At 32.1% G+C, this 11,521-nt stretch overlaps 1 protein-coding gene across 2 annotated transcripts; it reads right to left on the minus strand.

Annotated features, from left to right (window-relative positions):
* Window positions 1-345: 345 nt before the first annotated feature.
* On the minus strand, window positions 346-9,975 carry LOC105791091 (serine/threonine-protein phosphatase 2A 65 kDa regulatory subunit A beta isoform). 2 transcript variants are annotated; one of them, XM_012618997.2, is made up of 13 exons: window positions 9,710-9,975; window positions 8,993-9,432; window positions 8,200-8,446; window positions 7,431-7,543; window positions 6,529-6,608; window positions 4,397-4,538; window positions 4,197-4,277; window positions 3,823-3,927; window positions 2,521-2,703; window positions 2,187-2,279; window positions 1,358-1,497; window positions 1,209-1,275; window positions 346-677 (listed from the first exon to the last, which is right to left on the minus strand). In XM_012618997.2, the coding sequence occupies exons 2-13, from the start codon at window positions 9,383-9,385 to the stop codon at window positions 561-563; spliced, it is 1,761 nt and encodes a 586-aa protein (XP_012474451.1). In that variant the 5' UTR covers window positions 9,386-9,432; window positions 9,710-9,975; the 3' UTR covers window positions 346-560. The 2 variants fall into 2 exon arrangements, with proteins under 2 accessions (XP_012474451.1, XP_012474445.1); XM_012618991.2 differs by having other exon boundaries at window positions 8,993-9,407; window positions 9,710-9,973.
* Window positions 9,976-11,521: the final 1,546 nt, after the last annotated feature.

An 11,521-nucleotide genomic window follows, 5' to 3' on the forward strand; every position in this document is an offset into this window, starting at 1 on the left:
AACTTTTTAAAATTTACAATATGATACCTTATCCACATTTTCACATTCACAAATTTCCTACATCAATTTTCACCTCCAATATCAACTTAATTCTTTATGAATTCCCTTTTTCTAACTTATTTCCGAATTTTCTCAAAACTCACTAAACACAATCTCGTTATGTAATTTTAAATTCCATTAACCAAACATCAAATCTCAAAATATTTTAGATTTTGATAATCTTATTACCATAAATAATATTACATTTTGTAAACCAAATGCTTCCTTTAAAGATTTAACCGAATAGAAGCACATCTACTTATTTGGACTCATCAATTACATCTCTACTTATAATGGCATCGGATATTTCAAGAATTGGTTTGATTGTGATTAGAAAAGCATGTCACAGGTGCAGGCATTTTCTTCTGAACAAAATAAAAGATTCTTTGACAAGGAATTCAGCACCACAAATAAGAAACTGCATGTATCTGATAATATGAGATATTGAGAGGGGAACAAAAACAAAAACAAAATTGGGGGGGACAAAACAGAAGTAAAAAATAATAATGACACAAGGCAAGCTAAGACATCATGACCTGATTGCTTGATTCTAGTGCTTGGCTGGCGAAAAACCTGACATCAACATCAGGATCCTCACTCAATTCAACTAAGCATGGACGGATTTTCTTCTCCACTACCTGTATTGTTCAAATCCAAGAATACAAAATTATATTCCAATTCCAGGAATATAGTAAACCACCATAACAATATCCTTATATATATAACCCTAAAAACAAATAGTTTCTTTCATTACAACCAGGAGAGCTAAATGAGATGATAAGTCTTCAATTTTACCAATTGCCAGTAACATCAACGAATTAAAATAATTCAGAGATGGGAAACCAACGTGAGACGAGGAACATAAAGAAATGAAAAACAGAGACAATAGATGGCATTCGTATATCACATGATTTGCAGGAAAAGTATAAACCCTCAAATTTTCTGCAAGACTCAACAAGATTTAGATGGTTTTTTTTCCCTCTCTTTTCATCTTAATTTAATATTTCTTTTCTACAATAATAACAAAAGCTACTTTGAAACATATACGATTTTCCGCTCCCATGATAGATATCCCACTAAAACTCTACATGTTTAGAAAAAGAAAAAAAAAATCAAATACTAGAATTCTACCACGTGACAGCTATTAAAATAAGAAAAAGTTTACTCACAGATTGATCAACAATCAGAATAAGTGACTGCAGCACCTTGGCCACGTTAAACTTGATGTTGGGTACCCTGTGTTGCGAAATTTTCAGTCTCATAAACCAAGTCAGAATTCAAACATATAACCTTTCAAATCAAAATACATCAGCATTACCTATCTTTTGAAGCATTAATAACCACTGGTAGAAGTTTTGAACAAGTAATATCTGAGCCCATAACAGGGGCAAGTAAAGAAATTGAATGTAGAATGGTCATCCGATGCAGATAATGAGGATTGTTAATCATGTCCAAAACCTGTCAATAGATTACCCAAAAAGGAGAGGTCATAGTGAGAACCAACATCTTCAGATGTCTCCTGTTCACCCATTAAAAAAGGAAAATTACAGAGGTGGCAAAATGGGCCTGAGCCCGAGAACTCAACCTGAAAAACCCGAGCCTAAACCCGTTTAAACCTGATTTGACCAAAAAGTCAAAACCCAAACTTGAAAAGGGCCGAACACAAAAAAGTATGAAACGAAAAAAATTCAAATCCGAGGCTAACCCAAACCTGAACCTGATTTTAGTAATAAAGATTATTTAATATTTTTATAAAAGCTTTAATTATTAGTTTTATTCAAATATTTTTTTTAATAAATTAATTAATTGTTTTATATATAATGAAATAGTAATTTTTTAGAAAATGAAATTGTCGATCACACAAACACAAAAGCTCTGTGATATTGGTCCCTAATTTTCAAGTTCTTTCTTTAATTATTTGCCATTGCATTTTGCTTCAGATTCTTGGAGTATAAATTTATAAGGGATCATTTAATTCCTAATTTAGATAATTTAGATCTAAAAAATAGTTATTTATTATCAAGTAACATATTGAATGTAAAACAAACCCAAACTGAACCCGAGACTGAACTCAAAAAAGCCCAAACCAGAAAAAACCCGACCGAACCCACCCGATTGCCACCTCTCGTTAACAAAAGCATACTGACCTGAGGAACTATGTGCTGCATTGCCCAATCTGGTCCAAATTCTTCTGCCAGACGCTTCACATTATTAGCAGCAGCATCACGAATAGAATAAACCTAAAATGAACACCAATGTTGTTAACAAAGTTTATTTTGTAATATTACAATAATAAGTTCCTAGTAACACCTCTTAAAGGTAGCCTAGCAGTTCGTAAACTGCAAACAAAACCTAAAGCACACAGAACAGATTTGACATGCACAAATATTTCATTACAAGACAATTAAACTGGAATATAATGACTCAGAAAGTAACAGACAAACTCCATTGGTTTTTGCTCCATATCAAAGTTCTTTGCACCTTATCTTTTAACCACTGCATGCAGAGTGCACCAAGTTTGTCATCAAAAAATCCAACACCCAACTGACTTGCCAATAAAGGAATGTATTCTATTATTGCAAGCCGAACCCTCCAGTGCCTATCCTCTGCAAGCTCCACAATTGCTGGCAATAGGGACTGGGACAGCAGATCAATTCCAATCACCTGCAATGATAGATAAACTATAAAGCTATTCACTAACATGCTCAGAGTTTGTAATGCTTCCAACCCACCTGTAAAACAAATGACTAAAATAGCAAGGTGAGCAGTAAGGAAACTGCATGAGAGAACTGCTAAACAACACACCGTGAGGCTTTTATCAAACATGGTATTCTAAATACTCCCAAGGTATTATACTTTTGAACTTACTTTCCAATTAATTGTATTTTTTCACGTCATATTTTCTTAATATTTTTTGCAATTACAAAAAAAAGAAGGCAGTTGCAGTTGGCTCTAAGCCCAACACTTCCTCTTTCTTGTCATCTTCTTTATGTACCCCTTTATCTTTTCTAGTTTCCCAGGTAATGGAGGAAAGCTTTATTTATTATATGTCAACATCTTTTTTTGTTCCAAAACAGTTTTACTAATATAAGAATGATATTGAGAAAATCTTCCTTTTTTTTTCCATTTTACTTTTCAAATAAATAACGTTCTTGTTTTCATTATCTTTTGATGTACATGTATTAGAAAATTAAAACAAAAAATGTGTTTGAAACTATATATGATTCAAAGTGTAAAATAATAGTAACCAATGGAGAAGAATTGAAAGTAGTTGTAATAATCAGAATAAATGTCAGTTGTTGATATCCAAAGAACTTTTCTTTTTTTCACCAATTGCAGCAGTATGATCAAACAAATAACTTTATAGTCAGTGTGACCAAATTGAACAGTCATGTGGCCGAATTATTTGGACTCAGGTGGGATGCGTCCAACAGAGGTATATTCAATTTTTCTAAGTTTTTCCAACTACCCATATCCATGTCAGACACGGGTACTACGAGCACAATACAAGTTGGAGTACCATATATATTGGTGTTTTCTCCAGCAGCTAAAATAAAATCAATCTCTCAAACTTTAGTTGAAAAACAAGGAGTATCTGAGATTGATTAGCCTCCTTTCACTTTTCAATCGAACATAGAAATATAAAAACCATTGTCCACTATTATTTTGCAATCTAAGATTGATTAAAATTGTCAAAATCTTAAATTAATGTAGAAAACAATAAAAAAAATACCATTGCTTTCTTAATAAATCTTAACTGACAACTTAACAATTATAACAAACCTGGTTCACTTGATCAAGCTTGCTAATGATATTCAGTCGAACATCTGGAAATTCATCTTTCAAAAGAGAAAGAAATATGGGAAGCAATTGCTCTATGGTCGCATCCTATAAACATCAAAGGAGATTGTGTTATATGCAGAGAAAAAAGAAAGAAAAACTTGCAACTCATGTATAGCATGAATGCAATTCTATTTATAATGTAAGAGAACAATAGGAAACAATGCCTTCTAGAATCAATGAGACCCAACAATACAAAACCAACAAAACATCTAAAGCATCTCCAGACAATATGGAATAACCTATGCCAATTCCAAGGAAAAACAAAATTCCACTTAAGGTGAGCTATCCAAGCACAAGACAAACAGAATGTTTACCTTCCCTAAAACAGGTGCCATTCCCATTATAACTGAAGCTAAAGCAGAACGAACATGCTGGGATGAATCTGTTGATAGTTCCTACAGTAGGCAATGTTAATCAGACAGGACAATGCTAGAGACTGGAAAAGCTAAATTACAGCAATATATGAAAACAGAACCTCGACAAAGTAGCCAAAGTGCTCCATGAGCATTTTTACCTTGACACAAGGAAGAATATGCTGAATTGCTAATTCCGGGTTCAGAATTCGGCAAAACTTGGTTACTTTTCCCGCAGCAGCTATTCGGACTTCAGCTTCATTATCACGAAGCAGGCAAACGTATGCAGGAACTAGGTCCGACCTAAACATGTAAACTTACAATATAATTCAAATACAACTCAAGAGCATCATCGCAAGTAATGCAAGAGTGCAAGAAAATCGGCTTAAGATGGTTGAAATATGGATTTGATAAATAAACTAAAGGTCCATTTTAGGAACTTATATTTGAGTAAAAAGAGTTGGCTCTGGATTACAAATCCAAACTTTTTGTTAGGATATCAAATAAAAAGAAATAAATTTGGATTCGGTAAATCCCACATCAATTTTAGATAGTCCAAAACAAGGATTTCAAATTACTATTGAATGTAGGAAACAAAATCTATCAATTTTCTCTTTATCATTTTTTACTTTACTTCTAAGTAATGATAATTTATCCTTTTATATTATGCCAAAAATGTCCTGTCTAATTGAAAATCTATACTATTATTTAATATTCTCAATGATTTGGTGTCAACCTTCAACCAGATTTCCATTTAGTGGGAAATTTACCAAAAGCCCTTTATTTTTACAAAGTAATAGTTATTATTTTGAAGGCAATTTTGTCTCTTTATATAAAGTCTAGAAAAATATTTACATATGATGCGATTCGAACCCAAAACATTATAAATATTTATAATTCAATTTTACCATTTCAACCAAAGCTATATTTAGTTGTAATATCAATTTTTTTGAATTTGGCACAAAAAATTTTCACTCTCATCGTGAATATCCCATAATCTAGTATTAAAAAAACTCTCATATTGGCCAATGAGGCCTTGGCTCAATTGGCAAAGACGAAAGCCCTAGATCTTGGGTACCCAAGTTCAAGACCTACGATGTGCAATTGCCATGTTTGGATTTCAGTCCAGTTAGTCTAATTTGTTAGCTTTAGTCTGGATTATATCAATTCTTAGTCTATTTGTGTTTGTAATTGTTTGATTCTACTTTGTGATTACTCGAACAATCCATGCCGTAATAGTTTGATACTTGTGGTCACACAAACATGTATTTGTATTGTACTTGCAACACTTTAAAAAAAAATCTCAATGGAATCAATCTATGAAAACTGCCATATTGTTTGTATTATTGTTAGAATTGTTTTCTAGGAAATATATATTTATATAAATTTTAATAATTTGTTTTTATGTAAATTTTGACAAGTTTTTCTATTCATGTCATGTCCATGTTCTTTTTAATATTTTATCATGTTTTAATTATTGGTCGTTGAGATGAATGTATTAGAGAATAAAATACAAACCTAGAAGTTTTATTTAAATCCAAATCAAAATCTAGAAATTGAAATTTTATATTCTCCCAAACAAATAATTTTAAATCTATAAAAAATTCTACATTTATATGGAATTGAACCAAAGTACCAGATTTGATATTTAAAACTCCTGAAAAAAATATTTTTGCATTTACGTTTAAACCAGGGCCAAATTATCTAATGCTAAAACCCTTGTTTTCAACATTTTCAATTTTAAAATCATTTTAATTGAAACAATGAAAATTATTTATTATTTTCTAATTTTCTAATTTTCACATATTCTTTTTATTTTCAAAAATCATTTTAAAATTTTAAACCAAACATGTTTTCTTCAATGTTTTCATTTTCCAAGTAAACAAAATAACCAGAACCTTTGTTTCCTAAAAGCAAACAGAGCCTAATTTTCAAATGTTCTCATTTTCATTTTTCAAAAATCATTCTAAAATTTTCAACCAAACACATTTTCTTTAGTGATTTCTATTTTCCAAGAAAACAAAAATGAAAATGGCCTCTATTTTCTGAAACCAAATGGAGTCTAAAATTTTTAAATCAAAATTTTTTATATTCAAATTTAAGCTCCCATACGCTACCAAAGCCAATTACATGGATTTCAAATTAGATAGAAAGGAAATTCATCAAAAGATAAAGGAAAAGGGAAAAATAGGGAAAAAAAATATTTAAAATGGAGCAAAACAACCATAGCACTAGATATCATGAAAGCAAAAACAAAATAATAATGAGGAATTCTTACACTATAGATATTTACCTAGTAGGCTCAGGACCAACCGCTTCACATACCTCATACAATTGATTAGCAACCATGTAACGGACACGCCAAGACTTATCCTAAAAGCAAAAGTAACACCCCAAGAAAAAACAAAAATATTAATTACTAAACTAAAGAATGCAAGAGAGGATAAAAGGAAAAACTTAAGACAAATGAATTTACATTTCATTTCACTCTTAGAAGCAAGAGCTAAATACTTTGCCTTAAAATTAACTATCCATCAAAACAAGCACAATATATATATTCTAAAAAATGAAAAGAAAAAAAGAGTTGTGAAGAACAGAACATTTACAACCTTGAAGTTAATCAATTTTTGGCTGGTGAATATAAATCTCAGTTCAAGAACTTGGTAATCCCTAAAGATATGAGGGATCCCTATAGAGTAGCATAAGACAGATTGAAAGCCCTCATGACAAAATGGACATGATGCAGTTTGAGATGAAATAACAAAATGTGATAATCTATTTCCTTCAAAAAGCATGCTGGAAGGAATCATTTACAGATGCAATACGTGCAAGCAAGACGGTCAAAAAGTTTATGACATTAGTGCTTTCTAACACAAATGTGATCTAGGAATGTCATGCGATCAGAAGAACATTGGATAAGTTTTATCTTCAACGACTGTGAAATGGTAAAATAAATCCCCAACCTCAATTAAAATTTTCAAATACAGGAGAAAAAAAGACTCATAATTTTTTTTTTTAAAATGCCAAGAGCTTAAAAAACATATGTCGATAATGTAGGACTCAAGCAAAATAAAACAACAATACAGAGTTTACCCCAACTTCCTCAATCAAAAAGATAGGGGGAAATGGCAAAATAAGACAAGGAATCTTAGAGACCGTATCAGTCTGTAACATAATATTTATCAAATGGTCTACCTGTGAGAAATTAACTATGACAGGGAGAATATGTGCTGCACAATCTTGGGGTTCCAACAACTTTCCAAGAGCTGCACAACCCTCAACAGCCAATAATCGAACAGAATCTTGGTCTGCAGGAATGAAATTTTAGTAAAAAAATTAGCATTAAACCATCCTATAAAAATTGAACCTGACAACAATACTGGAAATTTAACATGGATGATAAAATGCATTAGTAGAAACAAATGATAATAGACAGGTGTGGTTTTCTTTCCATTTACAAAATAAGGTCAAAACCCGAAAAAGTACATCATGGGCCTTAGTTAGCTTTACACGAGACACTAGAAATTTCACAGATTTTAAAACATAATTGTTTGAAAAGATAGGAGGAAAAAAAGTTATTAAGTGCCTTTGGCTCTTTGCTAATGAGACTGTTCAAAACGATACTCTTGCTCCTAAGCAACACACCTTGAATTTATCAGAAAGATGAAGTTGCAAAACGGGAAAACACATTCTTTTAGTTTCTTTTCTTTTCTTCTTTAGTGCTAACATAAAGGCAAGTTTACTTGGAGCTACAAAGGAGCAGCCCGCTATACATGTCCCAATGCCTCTTCATTCCTACATATTTGCACCTAAACCCCTTCTAAAAGGAAGAAAAGCTCCATAAGGCTACAAACTCTTTCCTTAGGATTTTGACCAGGTTTACCACAAATTAACTGTTCTGCATTTTTGAAGTATATAATTAAAGCTACTTCCAAATCAAAAGATATTTAGCTTATCTACATACCATCTTGTGTCAGATCATCAAACATAGACATGATGTCCACCTTCAAATGAGGTGCTTCTATAGTAGCAGCAAAATTTCCAAGATTTGTTGCAGCAGATCTCCTAACCATGGGCATGTCATCTTGACAAAGCTGACTGTATATCGCTCTCAGTTCAGTTTTTAATGCCTCCGGGGCACTTGGGTATGCAATACGAAACAAGCCACACGAGGAAACTCGAGCCGTAAACCACTCACCAGCAGCCAATCTCTGATGTTTGAGACAATAACAATCGACAAAAAGACGCAGTTATTCTATTGTACTGAAGTAAAACTAAATCAAGAATTAATTAGGATCAAAAATTAAAAGTGAATTTGATTATATATCCAAGATAACGTGAAGTCCTAGTCAGAGCAGAGGCAGAACATTATCATATTATAGGTAAATCCGATTCAGAACATGGCAGTGCAGTAGAACATGCAAGTTGGTATGGCAACCAGTACATGCTAATTTAGAATCACAAAACACATAATGCAAGTTCATTTTTGTCAACAGTCTGATTTAGAGTTTTTTTATTCTTCCACTAACTATTTTTGGGCCAAAAACCTTAAAGCTGCGATTGAACTCTATATCAAATTCCTGTAAAATCTTGTTGCAAAATGTTATTTCATCTTTCCCAACATGCATCTGCATTTCAAGGTAATCAACTTCCTAAATCCAATAAATATGCAAGACTATTGGAGATATATATATATATATATATATACACACACACAAATTCTATGAGGAATATGAAAGCAAATAGCAGAAGCCAACCTTCACTAATGGAATAAAGGACTCGACCAAGTCCTGCTCCATCATCTGGGCACCAATTCTACACAATGACTCCACAGCCTTCTCCCTCACACAAGTTTCCTCAACAGTGCACAGAGTCTCCAATGGAGGTAACAACACATTAGCATATTGCACACCTCCAACATAAGGAATAAAAACTCCGAGTTCTTCCGCCATGGCAAGGAGAACTTCATCATCATCATCATTGTTCTCACTCAGAAATGGAATCAACTCTTTCCGTGTCCTTTCTTCACCAAGTGCACGTGCAATCGTAGAGAGTCTGCGGATAGAGTTCAAACGAAGCTGGATATCTTCATTCTTGAGCTCATCAATCAACACAGCAATGGGATACAACGGCTCATCAATCATTGCCATGTTAACTCACAAGATCTTACACCTGTAAAGTATACCAATATAACTATCTAATTCTATCTCAGAATTCGAATTTCTGAAGAACTAGAAATCACCGTAAAGAAACCCGAAGAAGTATTTACCCTAAGCTAACCTTTTATACATTTTCCACCAAACAAGGGGTGAAGACGAAACCCTGATAAATGCTAAAAAAACATGTTCCTTTCTATAAAAAAAATTGAAAAATATTTGAAACTTAAATAGACTGAAGCAGAAAATGACAGGCGAAGAGATCTATAACTGGGAGAAGCCAATTTTCATACAGTTAAAAAGGAAAAAGTGGAGTACCTTTAGAGGGTTCGTGTCCAGTGCGGAGCTGTTCAAGTTCGATCGGATCTTAAGCGAAGCAGGAAGAGAGATGGACAAAGGTATCGATCTGTAAAAGATTAGAAGACTGGTTAAATTTTCTTTTCTTTTTTTTTTGAATATTAACTGGTTAAATTTTCGCTTTTGTAATTGAGGGTTCCTTTTTTTTCTTCTTTTCAAAACAATGGGGCTCTCTTTGACTACTATTTCTCTCTCCCGCAATCAATTACTACTATTTCAGTCCTAAGGTAATTTAGAAGGTACGGAAAGTGGTAATACCATACCACTTGCATTTTGGTCCGACATCAGCGAACTCAACTTTGAAGATTAGATGATGAAGTAAAATAAGAAACATTTACACGGTTAAAGGTTTGTTTTGTGTCGCCTAAATTTTTATATTTTACCTTTATTATTTTATTTTGACTTTTAATATTTTATTGTTGATGTAGCACCACTTTATTTTATATGTCAATAAATAATTCGAATTTTATAAAAATTAAAAAATATCATTCCAAAAATTATAAAAATGTTAAAGTAAAATGATAGTATAAAATTTTTTCAAATTTCTAACAAAGAAATTCTAAAATTTTGTTAAAATAATAGAAATGTAAAGAAATCTAATTTTTTCAAATAATCTTAAAAAAAGGCTATTCAAGTCTAGTCAACTAAAATACAAAATTTGTCCAAATTTTTACTTTAAAATATAAAATTTTAACAGATGTACTTTAGTTTCACAAATTCAAATTTGAAACTAACACACGTCATGCGTATTAGTATGTGTTTTCGTCCTTTAGATTATTTGTTGGTTTAATTCAATTTGAGAAGCATGTATGAATGTCCGTGTTCAAGTTTCAAAAGGAAGCCACGCCACTTTATTCTTTAATTATTACTTGGACAAATGTTGTAATTTCTTCAATTTCTAGCCAAGTTCGCAATTTAGTAGTCGACTAACATACAAGTTTTGTTTAAATGGAGTTATTTATAGGAAAAATTACAAACCATAAAATTATATAATAAAAAAGATAGTGACTTAAAAGAAACCTACTCGTGTTTTGAATTTTTACTAATTGGAGTTTACTATGATACTTAAAAACAATGAAAATACATATGATTTCTAAATAAAGGTGTCGAAACCATTTTTTGAAAAACAAAATTTTTAGGTTGTCGACTTTAAAAAATAAAAATTGGGAGTCGCCACCAATCTTTTATTGAGGTGTGATTGGATCACCTGAAAAAATGGCTTTGGTCTACGAGTTTTAGAAAAAACGGATCCGGGAGTCGGTTACGTACGAGGAAGGATTAGCACCCTTGTAACGCCCAAAATTGGTACCTAGTTAATTAATTAATGTCTTAATGTCGAAAATTTGAAAAATATAATCCTTAGCACAGAACTCTTAAACGTTACGTATTAAGACTCTTATCATTTCAGAGAAAGAAAATGCCACACCCAATGCGTTAGGGCACGACATTCTAATTTCCTCAAAAATGAATTAGGCCAGAATACTCGTGCAATCAAAAATTTAAAAGAATATCCATTTATTCAAGATTTAAGAAATCGCGGCCTAATACGTTAGGGCACAATTCCTCTAAAATCCCAAACTTCCTTTATTATTTTTTAGAAAAAATCTTCATTTCGAGAAATCAAAGCGTCACATCCAATACGTTGGGACACAACGTGTTGAATTCCCAATAATGAGGTCTTATTTTTTATTAAAGAGAAATGCTCGATTGTTAGATTTAACGAAGAAAATCGGAACCCAATACGTTAGGGCTCAATTTCCTTGAAAATCCTAA

Source organism: Gossypium raimondii, chromosome 8 (genome assembly GCF_025698545.1).
Source record: "Gossypium raimondii isolate GPD5lz chromosome 8, ASM2569854v1, whole genome shotgun sequence".
In the NCBI taxonomy this organism is placed as follows: Eukaryota; Viridiplantae; Streptophyta; class Magnoliopsida; order Malvales; family Malvaceae; genus Gossypium; species Gossypium raimondii.